We start from the raw sequence: 13836 nt of genomic DNA on the forward strand, positions 1-13836 counted from the left end.
TCTTATCTCTTTATATTGAAATTTAAGTATAGAAAATAAAATTTAATTCAAGTAACGAGTTGATAAAATAAATAAAGAATACTAAATCGTGGAATAACGTAAAACGAAATATTTACTCTTAAAATTAATAAATAAAATAAATCCTTATAAGAATTTATATAAAACATATGTATGTATAATACATATAATTCTTATAATACTTATAATACTTAAAATATAATAATACTTATACTCTATACTTACCTGTATTCCTCAGATATCCTTGCATCTCGCCGCGAGCCGAATTCCACGAGTCCAAGGTCTACTCCGGGATGCTGGCCTGCGCCCGCTTCCTATGCGGAGATCACACGCTCATCACAGTGGGTGGCACAGATGCTTCGCTGATGGTGTGGGACATTGTTGAGGAATAGCTGAAATGGCCACCGTGGCGCTCCGCTGCACCTTACGAATCGGGCTATCAGGACTACTGGCATCGACGCGTCTCGCAGGTATCCTCGACGGTCCTGGACAGCGATTCCGTTGATTATCAGTAAACAGTCCTGTGATTTCCCCTTTTGGTTCGTTCTGCTTTTGAGCAGAAGTGCAGCTTCGCTTGCATTTTTTACAACGATAACAATTGGCCAGCATTCCATTGGTTTAATACTTATTATATTAGATAATTGCACAATTAACGAAACTTCACGAACTTTATATGAAAAGTAAAAATTATCCGTTTTCCTGGCAAAAAATCAACTTAAAATTCACAAGCTACGAAATGAAGAAATGCAAAACAAGTATGCACATACTATTAGAATATATATTTATATATAAATATATAATAATAGTATGTGTCTCTTCCGTTACCCCCCAAAAACATGGCTTCCATTCGAAAATCTTCCGTTGAAAATTGCGTCTTGCCGTTTACTTTTGTTATGATATAATATGTATGTTATGTTTTATTAACAACTACTGACAGACTTAAATGCCACTGGTGGATACTGTAACTATACAATATGCATGAATTCACAGAACTAAAGCTCCCATTCCAACAACTATACAAACTATTTGCATACTCTACAGAAACAAATTGCATGATTACATCGATACTCTTACATCATTTCATTGTTGTACTCGTAATTTTTTAACAAACGCGGTAATAGACAGTAATCGTAACTCGGACCCCCACAAAACGACACATGAATAACGAAAACAAACTTCAAGTGCACTTAAACATATATTGAATATTACATATACATAAATTATATTCAATGTATATTGTTAATGAAACTTTTAATATAAGCGTTGAAATAAATAAACCGTTTTAACAAAACTGATTTGTATTTTTATTTACTCTTTGTAAACAAGCTAACTTTTGAATTACGCGGCTACACAACAGGACGTTAACTATCGCATAATCGATGCGATGTATTATTTTTGAGTGTGTGACCATACTCTAGCATTTCAGGACACTGCAGTATATTTTTATCGGTTGGCAGTCCCAAATCAATATGGCGCGAATTTTTAAATTATTCCTTGCCAGCAATACAACAGCTAGAACTGTCTTTTCAAACTTGTTAAACCTGTCAAAGTTTCGTTAAATGTTAAATCCTCATCATACTAATAAATTAAATGTGGCAAATACTTAATTTAATCACCAGTCGCTACTATTGTCCAGACTAACAAACTATCTAAGATGCAACCTTTAAGAATAGTTGTAAAGCAAGAGTATCCGCTATTAAAATAAGAACTTTACTTAAAACGTTCTTGACTGATTTTCGAGAGTCAAGAAAAAAATACATTTTTCGGAATCCACTGAACTATTTATTAGAGGGCTATAAATCAATAATAAAATCATCAAAAATTATTTTCATTTCATTATTAAAATGAATTTGTAGGAAAACATAAAATTATACTTATTAATATAATTTTATAAAGTAACTGTTGAGGATATACATATTAAAGTGTTAACTATGTATGCGCAATTTCGAATGATTGTGAACTGTGATCAAAAGCGAGAATTTCCTTTAATTATTTTTTCCCTTTTGAAAAGTCAAAACAAATAAATGCTGTAGATCTGAGTTTTCCCATGAGCCTTTTTTAGTTTTAAAAAAATGTTGAATAAATCATTTATTGCAAGGTCAGTTATTATTTAGACCATATAGCATGGAACAAAGAGTTCTTTTCGTGCTCATGCAATTCAAAGAGCGTCAAGCAAAAGAAAACAAATAAATTATTTACAAAGTATATTTTATTTTTATAATTAAGCATGGAAGACAATGATTAAAGCTATTGGAAGACAATGATTATATGTAAATAACTTATTTACATTTCTTAAATTAATTGTTATTTAATTCATTATTTTGTTGAATCAATTGCAAGAGCTGCAGAGCTGAGTTAAAGCTTTCTCAAGGCAAGTCAAAGGCTGTCAGTCTCGTAGTCTCGCCATCACAGATTCATAATTAAAGCCATCAAACTCCTTTATTGACCATGGAGTTGTAGGTTGTCCCATCACAGATTATTTGAAACTTCAAAAGTCTTCTATTGCATCTAGCACAGAGCGATTTGACTTGTTTCCAGTTGTTCGTTCAACAAATTCTGGAGTTCCTCCTCGGTGGGACAAGAGGAGTTGACAGCGACCTCGGATGCTGTTGCTGCTTCCATCTTTGAAGAGTTGAAGATGCGTTTAACCGTCTTCAGCAGCTTCTTTAGGTTGACTACTGCGCCAGTAGTCGAGCTCTTTTTGAGGAGACTTGGTTGAGAGTTCGGTGTAAGTTGTTGCGTTGTTGGCAATCATTTTGAAAATTGTTATTTCGGTTGTGATCTGCACGTTACAAGATCTGAACTGAGAATGATACTTCATGGCTGCCATGCTCGGCTTTTATACCATTTCCAACCACCACCATCAGCGTTTGCAACCCCTATTTTGTGCTCTAGCAGGTAGAAGATCAGAGTTTCAACCTTGTTTGCAACGGACATATTTCATCACAATGGAGTGAAGGAGAGATCACTAGGTCTAGTTTAGTCTAACAAGAACAGCAACAGCTCTTTACGCCAGGTCATTAGTTACATTTTATGGATGATTGCCTACAAAGGATTGTGCAGTGTCATTTGGAGGCAGTTTAATTAAGCCAATTAATTCCATTAAAACACTCAATATTTATGAAATGTAATGAAGGGACTTGCTCACATAAAAAATAAATATTATATTAAATTTGTCTTTTTTAAATAGCAATTTTATATTTTGACAGTTTTAGCTCTACTTTTAAAGTTCATTATTGACATTTCTTCCCCAACCTATTCAACATAAATATTACATTAAATTAGACTTTTCTAAAGAGCAGTTTTTAAAGAACATTATTGTCATTTTACCGTTGTAAAACCTAAAATTTAAGTAAGGTACATTCGACAAGATCTGGACATAATGTTAAACGATACTTTTCAAAAAACATATATCTTGTAACCACAAAAATAATAAATTTGAATGGGATTTAAAGCAGTTTCAAACAAGTCAAAACGTTTTCTGTCTTTAAATCATATTAACAAAAAAGTGTGGATCATGTACGAAAATGTTAATTTTAAGAAATTTATTTATTTATATTTTGGGTGTATAAAAATATCAGTTGTAATCAATCTCAAAATATTTAATACAATTTATAATACATATAGTTAAAGAATGTTATGCATTCAAATCGTAACAAACATAAATGTACAAAAGAATCTAAATCACGATTAGAAAATTTTGAATTATTTTTGAAAATATTTATATTGAGTATCCTTAATAGTTTATTCGAGTAGTTTATTGCAGCCAAAAAAAAAGTAGTCTTATAAAATAGTGCTAAAATTGCAAACGAAGTTGCTGACTACATTTTCGTTGTTTTTTGAGTTATAAACTTAAGTCTATGTACCATTTGTCATGTTCTTTTTGTATTATGGATCTTTGACAAAACCATATTTGGCCATCTTTATGACTCATGACTCATTAAAGCAAATGCTGGAGTGTTTTGCAAAAAAATATTAAGAAAACAAAATAATTTCCACAAAAGTATAATTTTTATTTATAACTTATAACTAAGCATGGAAGACAATTATTTAAAGCTAATGGAAGACAATGATTATGTACTAAAACTATTTACATTATGAATTAGTTTTGTTGGTTGTATTAATTGTAAAGAACACAGATGTGAGTAAAGCAAAGGCTGTCAGTCTCGTAGTCTCCCCATCACAGATGCAAATGTAAAGCTGTCGAACTTTTTTAGTGACCATGGAGTCTTTCGTCTCATCACAGAATTATTGTAACTTCAGAAGTCTATTGCAGTTAACACAGTGCGTTGTGACCGGCTTCGATTTGTTCGTTCAACAAATTCTGGAACTCTTCCTCGGTGAGACAAGAGGATACGGCAGCTACTTCGGTTTTTGACGATGCTTCCGATTTTGAGTGGGCGAAAATGCGTTTAACTGTCTTCAGCAGCTTCTTCAGGTTGACCACAGCACCAGTAGAAGAGCTCTTCTGGGAAGACTTGGTGGAGAATTCACGATAGTTTGTTGCGTTGATGGCAATCATTTTGGAAAATATTCTTTTGCTTTGATCTACACGTTTCAAGATCTGAACTGAGAATGATACACCTCTGTTGCAATTTTCGTCTTTTATACCATCTTCAGGCATCACTTTCCACCACCAATGGTGTTTTCAACCCCTATTTAGGATTCGAGCAGGTAAAAGATTTACCTGACAACTTGTAACGGATTTCACCACGTAAGTGTCACGTCGTTAGGTTGCGTTAGGTTGAAACTGACCAGAAAGTGAGATGCGCTCTTTGCGCCAGCCAATTAATTAACATTTATTGGGCGAAACCCTTAAAAGATTGTACGGTTGGCCCTAAATTGCCCTTTATTTGAGAACGTCAATCTTTTATTTCCAGTTTTATGTCATTGCAATTAAAATGGTTTACTCCTTTATCAAACAAATTCTTCCTTACAGCTTGCTTTTTAACTTGAAGCCAAACTGTACATTATTGAGATACAGAAGTTGTTATATTTGATCCTGTAAATAAATGTATTCTAAATCCATGAGTTGAGTATTTAGCTGGTTGTATAAATACACACAAAGTAAACACTACAGGTTGGCAATACATTGATAAATAATTCCACAGTAAAGTGTTCAGCCGTTCATCGCAAATAGATTTATCTCAAATTTTTCGCTTCCAAACTCCTAATTGATGGTTTACTTGTAAGCAAACACGATCCACCTGTGCAGACTTTGAGGATAACGTAGTCATCCTAAGTAAACGCACTTTCATCCTTGTGACTACTTGCAAGTCAACACTGTATGTTGACAAATATGCATGTGTGTTTGTCAACAAATGTGGAATAAGGAATGAAAGAAGCAGAAAATTTTAAAATATCAAATAACAAACAGATTAGAAAATACATTCATGAAATGTTCACTCGAAACGAATGTCATGGATGGAGGGATGTGATTGTAAATTTTATGTATCAGTTAAAAGAAGACATTTCTCACACCACAAACTATAGGTAGTCCTGATCCTTATCGACTGTCGATTTGATTTCGGTGTGCTCGTCTGTCTAGTCGTCATATCATTATCGTCTAGCCCTGTTCTTTTGTCACGCCATTAGACGCTAGTCATCTAACATTCGTAGAGAGTCTAGACGCTAGACAGTCACGAGGTAGAGACGAAATTATCTCTCAAAAATAATTGGCATGAATTGTTATAATTTCTGTGTGCAAATATATTATGGGTCAGATATCTCGGAGTCCCTTATCAACAGTCAACACTATTTATTCCTGCAGACACTTGTCTAGACGTAGCCGTCTAGACTCTAGTCTGTGGACAATCGACTTTGGGCACACCTTAAATTAGATATTTTGAGTCTCTCGGTTAGAGATTGTGAGTTTTGCCGCATGAAACGTTGATCAACATGGAATGCAGTAGTAGTAGTAGTAGTCTTTAATATGTTTGCTTAAAATTTGCTATACTAAATAATACATTTTTATTGTTATATTATATTTGGTATATAGAAGTAAGCTTGCTTATAGTTAGTTTTGTTGTTCATAATAAAAATGTGTAAAATTGTTGGTAGCTGCACTTGCGTCTTATGATTTCGGCAGCAGCAATTAATTCAAAGACGCATTTAATTATAATACTTTAGCAGCATTAAGCAAGCTGTGTAAGCTTTGGAAATAACTCTAACTTAACCACGCCTACTAAGCTCATCCGCTCACTATAACATCTCAATCCACCGCCTATTCAAAGACATAGATACTTATGAAAAATTCATACAAACACATGCATTTTTGGCTTACTTTCTTCAACTTAAAGTTCTGCTCAACTATTGAGGAACAGTTGAGTAGAAGCAACAATTTGTACACTAAACCAAGCAGAGCGATCTTGTGAAGCTCTCCTGCATGACCCCGCCCTCTTAGTATTGTACATTTGCCCACTCTAAGTTTTTGGTCCCCCGCCTAATCAAGCACACACTCAAAATATGACACAAAATTTTTGGCAATAACTTTTTCAGTCACATTGCTAAGCCAACTACCAACAACTTTCTCTGCCAATGTAGTGCAAAGTCTTTTAGTTCTGCACAACTATTCAAGCATAGACACAACTGTTTAGTAACAATTGATCAAAATCACCTTAAGCACCACATAGGCAATCTTTGTGAAGCTCTGCTGCTTGACAACGCCTACGTAGCTCATCCACCCACTCGAATTTTTTGGTCAGCCACATAATCAAACACACAGACCATATGACATACAAATTTTTGGCAAGCACTTTTATACACAATTGATTACCAACTCATTACCAGAAACATACATTGTCCATTTGATGTACTTTACAACTCTTTTACTTCGGTCTGATTACTCAATTCAACAATTTAACAGACGTCAATTAAATTGCATAAAATATGGAATGAATATTATTTTATATATAAATATTATATTTAGAAAACAATAATTTAAATTCTAATTAATAAATATTACAATAAATGAAAAAAATGTATTAAAATATTCTCAAATACATTTTTAAAAGCAAACACTCTTATTTCAAAGGGCATTCATTCCGCACTTATAATTGAGTACGTATGTTTATAGTCCTCAAATTAAGTCTTTGAAGAGAGGAGGCAAATTAGAATCGTCGTGAAAATTGCGATTTTCTCGGTATTTTTCTCAATATGTGCTGAATAAACGTGTAACCAACTCTGAAATCGGTATTTAAGGTAAACTTGCAGAAGTAATATGAGCAGAAAATTTCAAATAGTTCGTGTCGAACAGCTGAAACGAAACGAGCAAAGCCGCATAATTCAATTGCAACGATTTGGAACCAATTGATTTAACATAGGTTGATTTCTAAGAAATAAAATAAATAATTGTCAAAAAGTCCAGTCAGTAGTGGCAGTGACAAGTCCCAAAATCCGTAAGCGAGGTCTCGCCCACACAAAAGATACACGCCAATGACAAAAAGAGTGTGTGTGTGTGTACCTCCTACCAATAGATACGAATGCTGAGGATCGCATTGTGCACAGTTTGAAAGGCGAGAGATGCCTTTACACACGTGTGCGCTACACTATACATCGATGCCAACTGGGATGTTTTGTCTCTGCTTCCAATTTGCAACGCATGAGCCTACGTATTCTTAATTATGGTACAAAGATCACGTACACTGAAATGCAACACTCTCTTTCTCTCTGTTCTGGACGACTTTGTCGCCCAAAGAGAAAATCAATTTGTTCCAAATGGGTGACGATGTATTGCTACTAGCCGATATACTTGTATTGTACTTATTCTATTCAATATGAGCTCATGCATCGAGGCACACTTTCCTTGGCCATGTTTTAAAGTAACCAAAGCTAAACTCTGGAAAACCGAACCAGAAAGAACCAAAACTAATGCTAAAGAATCTATAAAGTCACCTTACGTACAGACTGTGAAAATTGTAATTTTTATGCACTATTCAATTTGTCCTCAAATTCAACTGAATTACTTAATTCTACAAATGTTCACAATAGATTTGTTTTTCTGGCCTCTCTGACTGAATAGAAATGCAAGTTCAAATTAACCAGAAAATTTCTTTTCATTTGAGAAGTATTCATTGCGTGAAATGAACTTGACAAGCGAAAAGTTTAATAAACTGGCTGGCTTAATTATTGCCATTAAGGCTCTTTATTGTTTTATGCAACACTTTTTCGGTGCATTAAATGGTTCGTTATAAAATATGGAAATTACTTTCTTAAAATTATCATCTCATCTTAATCAATACAAATTTTTATATTCTTACACATTCTTATTAAAATTGCACACAAATCCACAAATTTTTGTCACTTTATATTTCTAATGACGTGTAGTTTTGCCCAACTGTTCAGGAACATATTTATATACCAAACCAAGCTAGAAATTCATTGTGAAGCTCTGCTACTTAGCAAACCCCAGGTGACGGGTGTCAAACACACAAAAGTTATGGCACAAATTCATACAAGTTTTTTTTGACGCATAGTTTCATATTTCATATAGTGTGATCTCTTTATTCAGAAGTAGAACTGATATTTCAAATATATTTGTTAACATCAATATTTTTATTGTTTTTATTTAAGTATTTTTTTTTTAGAAAAATAATAATTTGATTTGTGTTTTATTTTATTTTTATGTGCAGTGCACAATAGCTTTAATCGTCGACAAGAACTATTTTATGAAAGGTGACAAATTCTTATTTTAAGAATTTTATTGTACACATACTTTATTTAAGAAAATATTAATTTATAAAATATGAACATTTGTCTAAAAATTGTGATCTTAAAATAATACCACTTAAAAAAAAACTATTAAAACTGAGAACATTTGTCTGAAAAAATCTCAAACATTTTTATACAATTTTATAATTATAATTTTAAATTATAATTATAATTTATAATTATAATAATTTTATAATATATTTAAATTTGAAAATTCTTATTTTTAAAATGCACTTACTTGCAGGATTACCAATGCTGGTCTTTTTAAATTTAGCTTATAAATAAACGAAAATAGAAAATGAATTTCAATTGTTGATACTTATGTGCGAAATACTTCAATTAAGCTTTGTGTAATACCAAAGGATTGTATTCTATTTAAGTTAAAAATATATATATATATATATATATAAAATTTAGTCTACTTCCACAATTTCCGAAATAATTAAATGATTAAGAAACACATTCACATTAAACCAGATACATATTCTAAATACTTTATCCAAAACGAATTTTGTTATGATTGAAGTGGATGACACAGCTGAGATTAGGATGAAATCGAAACATTTTTTTATGCACCTTAATAGTGATCAGCAATAAATGATGCGACAAAAATACCAGCGGAAAAATTGGAATTTCTTGCTCAAACACCTGGAACATTGGCGAAAACAAACAAGCCATCTGACTCGAAGCAAAGACTTGCATGTGCAGATGAGCTCATAATTGAATTTCAGCCAAGTGCAACGAATCAATTTGCCAGCAAAACGCAGCCAGCTCAGAGCCTATTAGAAACCCAATCAACCGTCGCAAATGGGATACAGTCGTCGTCATGTTCGACACACGACCCTAAAACACATATGTGTAAAAGTGCATGTGTGTAGGAGTTTGAGTATGAGTATGAATATCTTCCGCAGGATCTGGAATCATAAAGAGGAGGAGCATGGAAAATTGGCTCTGATCTTGATGAAACTAACTTGAGCATTGAGATCAACAGATGAATGATTTCGCTTTTTGAAAAATAAGAGTAAATTGGCTGAATTGAGGATTAATACAAAAAAAGGTTTATAACATAGCTTCAACTTTCGTGGTAACAAATGATATAGCGTTTTTTTTATTTTAAGAGCAGTGCTGGTGGTCCAAACTAACTGACGATGCCGGCAAATTTAAAAGCAAGGCAAACGTTGGCTAACAGTTGGGCAGCCCATCAAAAACGTAGGTGCAACACGTAGCCTAAAATTTACGCACACCCAAAATCACAATTGTAGGCAAAATTCGAGGAAAAAAGGAAAGGAAACTGCTACTTTTCTCACAATGCTCATCGTACGAAAAGAGACACCTCGAAACTATTCTCTTGTCACTTCGAGTATGCCGCCCATACTCGGCATACTACAGTTTTCTCTCTGTTCTCTCTGTCAAACCGACGCATCCGTCACCTGGTGCGATTAGCAACTACTCGCACAATGAGGGCCCTCGATACGGCAGGATCAAAGCGGAAAATTCATTTGGCTTGGTGGTCTTTCGGTCCTGTTTCGTTTGATGTTCGAACAAGTAACCGTTTGTACAGGCCAAAATGATGAACATAAATACATCAATTGTAAGTAATTGGAATAAGATAGGATAAAGAGACACTCTTCAGTTGTTTTCCTCTATCTTAACAAGCAAAATTTTAGAACGCTTAACGGCCTTTAGAATATATGAAGATAAATTCAAATGTCATGAATATGTCGGAAAATTGTAATTAAAAGAAAACAACTTTTTTGTTGTCATCAAAATAATTAAGTCTAAAAAAATATAATTATTTTTAATCAGTGTGCAACTTTCCTCTCTGTAAATTTATAAAGGATTTTCGAAAGCCTTTGAATATTCAGCTCGGCATTAAATATCCAGTCAAACAAATACTTGCCCCGACGAGTTACGTTAGCGGAATTTGCAGGGTGTGGATCCACCTTAAGTAAATATAATAGCCACCTTGAAATTAGCTTGGACCACTTTCAGAACTTCATAGATTCATAGATTCACAGACTTGACAGATTCAGAAAAATTTCTAGGTTGCTGGTGATTCAGTACAATATTTAAAAGTTTACTATGTCTAATTCAACTTTATGTTGAATGGTTCTAAAAACATGGATCAAAAATCCCCAAAATTAAAGTCTTACTTTGTAAAGTTTTGCTGCCAGGCCGCATCCACCTAGCAAAGACAAATCATGGTCTTCATCGCAAACACATGCACAAAGCACATTGCACACACGCGCAATTTTATTATTTAATTTGATTTTTATATTTTTGTATTATTTATATTATATTATTAGATGATTCATTGTCATTAATATTCATATTCATATTATATTTATGGATGATTCATTCTTAGAAATTAAACAAAATGATACTTTTAGAGAAGTCAAAAATTATGCTTGCTATTTTCGTGATGACACTTAAAGCTCTATATTCAATATATATATGTTGCTGACATCAGTGAATACAAAATCATCGATAACTGTCATTGCACCGCTCCTCCATTGTGTAATCCATTATCCGATCCTTGCTCTCTTAAAATGCTGCTTGTACCTCCTTCAAGTTGCTCGCTTATTGCATTTTCGCAAAACATTGTTCTTTAGGTTTTTATTCATAAAATAGATATCAACTTATATATTATTTAAAAAATATAAATAATAAATGAGTATTTAAAAAAAAGTCAAATTTCAAATTTGTAATTCTTAGCGCACCAACAAAAACCAATAGAAAAATAATATAATATATTGTTAATCCCATGAAAGATCAATTGAAACGTAGTTGTTGCTTCAATACATACTTCCTTTATTATTATGATTTTTTTTTGTTAGATGATGAATAAAAAATAACAAAATAATTATATGCATACATCAAAATATAATGCGTAACGAAATTATTAAATGCATTCTTATTTAGTAATATAATTTAATTTGCTACGAGTTTTTCATCTAATATAATTTGGTTATGAAAATTTAATAAGCAGGGACTGATAGGGACCAAAGTTATAATTAACAAGTAAGAAAGCTACAGTCGAGTGTACTCGACTGTGAGATACCCGCTACCCATTTTGAATAAAAGAAATATATTTTGCGGTATTTTTCTCTAAATATACCGAGTATACTGCAAAAATACCAAAAATATACCAAATGGTCCATGTGGTATATCAATATAGTACCTCATTCAAAATATAGACGGCACAATATACCAGATTGTCAGCCAAAGCAACTAAGACCCCTAGTACGTATGCGTTTTGCCCATACAAAAGTATTTCTTTAATAACTTCGACAATTTATCTGATCGCAACCAAATTTTCAGGAATCATAACTACTGTAGTACTTATTGTATATACCAAAGTTCGTAACTCCAGCTTTAAAATTACGCTTGTTATTCGATTTTTTGATTTGCGGGAGCGGAAGTGGGCGTGTCAAAATTTTGAAACAAACTTAATCTGCGTGCAAACATAGCAAATGCTGTCGAAAAAAAATTATAGCTCTATCTCTTATAGTCTCTGAGATCTAGGTGTTCATACGGACGGACGGACAGACAGACACACAGACGGACAGACGGACATGGCTATATCGTCTCGGCTGTTGACGCTGATCAAGAATATATATACTTTATAGGGTCGGAGATGCCTCGTTCTACCTGTTACATACATTTCCTGCCGGCACAAAGTTATAATACCCTATGGGTAGCGGGTATAAAAATTGCGACTCTAGCTTTAAAATTATGCTCGGAATTTGTTTTTTTACATTGTGCCGTCTATGGTATATTTTGAATGGTGTGCAGTATCGATATACCAAATATACAATTTGGTATATTTTTAGTAGTTTTAGTATTTTCGGTATATTTTGAAAATAATACCGCAATATTTTGCCCTTATTAAAAATGGGTAGCGGGTATCTCACAGTCGAGCACATTCGACTGTAACTTTCTTACTTGTTTTTAATTGTTATGGTTGGAGGGGGAGTGAGAAATATTTATAACAACCATGACTTGCGTTCAACAATAGCTCAATCTTGAATAATTATAAAACTTAAACGTAAGACGTCATGGAAAACAATAAATTATATTGTAGTTAAAAAAAAACAAGAATTTATTATATATCTGATATGCATAGATACTCGAAGTTTGCAAAATAAGTTATTGAATTGTGAATAGCCATTTCAGGTAGTATCAGTTTTTCTAAAAAGAGAAGAGCTGATTGACGATTGATAAAATTAAACCTAATCAGTTGTTGACTACTCATCACAAATTTAAAGTATTTGAACCAGTAAAAAGGTTTTTATATTTAAACTTTTTTAATTTTTATTTAAATTGAATTTCTAACTTTAAACATGCCTACAGTAAATTCGAATAGTGTACAATAGTTTTACTGGTATTATTGAGCCCTGCAAAAACAATTACTTTACACTGAATATATTATGTTAGACATTAGACAAATTATTTGACAAAGTAGGAACAGGCTTATAGTAAAATTTGCTGAGTAGGTTTCAACAAAATGGCAAATGTTGAACACATTGGCATTGAATGGGAGAAATTCAATTGTTTTGGTTTAGTTTAACACCGATCTCTAACCGAGAACATACTATTGAAATTGTATGTAGACCCGTATAGCATTCGAAGGACCATTGAAATACCCATTGAGAATGAGTGTCATTCACTGGACATTCGTTGCGCATGTGCAGATAAGTTTCCATTGTCCTGCAGAACTGAATGGCTGTGCCTACTCCTGGAACAATGCAACTACACTCTACAGTTGAGTGTGAATGCCAGCGGAAGTCAAGCAAAAGTATATCTGGCCATTTATTGCATTGATAGCCACTCGTGCATATCTCCGCAGGGCTTCTAACAAATAATATACGTTGCATTTTACAAGGCAATTCAAAATCTCAAGAAGAATTGAATGAGTACTACGCTTTAAATGCAATCTTTTTACGACATGTTGTGCGTGATATTTTGTCAATACCCTTGACCAATAACGTTGCTCAATTGGCCAGGGAATGAGCAACAAAGCACCGGAAACTGATCTTTACAAATACTCTACAATTTTCAATGCTAAAAACATACATTATAACCATATACTGAAAGTTACCTGTATAC

The 13836-nt window shown here is 33.1% G+C and overlaps 3 protein-coding genes across 5 annotated transcripts in view; 1 reads left to right on the forward strand and 2 right to left on the reverse strand.

The window, feature by feature from the left end:
* Nucleotides 1–1294, forward strand: part of LOC133839888 (echinoderm microtubule-associated protein-like CG42247) — a 40090-nt gene extending 38796 nt beyond the window's left edge. For all 3 annotated transcript variants that reach the window (XM_062271518.1, XM_062271519.1, XM_062271520.1), the window contains one exon: nucleotides 257–1294. In XM_062271518.1, coding sequence (XP_062127502.1) covers nucleotides 257–410 — 154 coding nt within the window. In that variant the 3' untranslated portion in view covers nucleotides 411–1294. The remainder of the gene's footprint in view (nucleotides 1–256) is intronic.
* Nucleotides 1295–2253: 959 nt separating this feature from the next.
* On the reverse strand, nucleotides 2254–2955 carry LOC133839973 (uncharacterized). Its single transcript, XM_062271626.1, has 2 exons — nucleotides 2864–2955; nucleotides 2254–2767 (listed from the first exon to the last, which is right to left on the reverse strand). The coding sequence occupies exons 1-2, from the start codon at nucleotides 2953–2955 to the stop codon at nucleotides 2527–2529; spliced, it is 333 nt and encodes a 110-aa protein (XP_062127610.1). The 3' UTR covers nucleotides 2254–2526.
* Nucleotides 2956–4031: 1076 nt separating this feature from the next.
* Nucleotides 4032–5429, reverse strand: LOC133842098 (uncharacterized). Its single transcript, XM_062275017.1, has one exon. It carries the CDS (start codon nucleotides 4640–4642, stop codon nucleotides 4295–4297), a length of 348 nt encoding a protein of 115 aa, XP_062131001.1. The 5' UTR covers nucleotides 4643–5429; the 3' UTR covers nucleotides 4032–4294.
* Nucleotides 5430–13836: the final 8407 nt, after the last annotated feature.

The sequence above is a fragment of the Drosophila sulfurigaster genome, chromosome 3, assembly GCF_023558435.1.
Source record: "Drosophila sulfurigaster albostrigata strain 15112-1811.04 chromosome 3, ASM2355843v2, whole genome shotgun sequence".
Classification (NCBI taxonomy): Eukaryota; Metazoa; Arthropoda; class Insecta; order Diptera; family Drosophilidae; genus Drosophila; species Drosophila sulfurigaster.

Bases quoted from the DNA above. Each gene is read 5' to 3' on its own strand.
- LOC133842098 (XM_062275017.1), bottom strand. From the start codon at position 4,642: ATGCCTGAAGATGGTATAAAAGACGAAAATTGCAACAGAGGTGTATCA.
- LOC133839973 (XM_062271626.1), bottom strand. From the start codon at position 2,955: ATGTCCGTTGCAAACAAGGTTGAAACTCTGATCTTCTACCTGCTAGAG. The intron at 2,768-2,863 runs GTATAAAAGCCG...TTCAAAATGATT, and splicing joins GATGGTGGTGGTTGGAAATG to GCCAACAACGCAACAACTTA.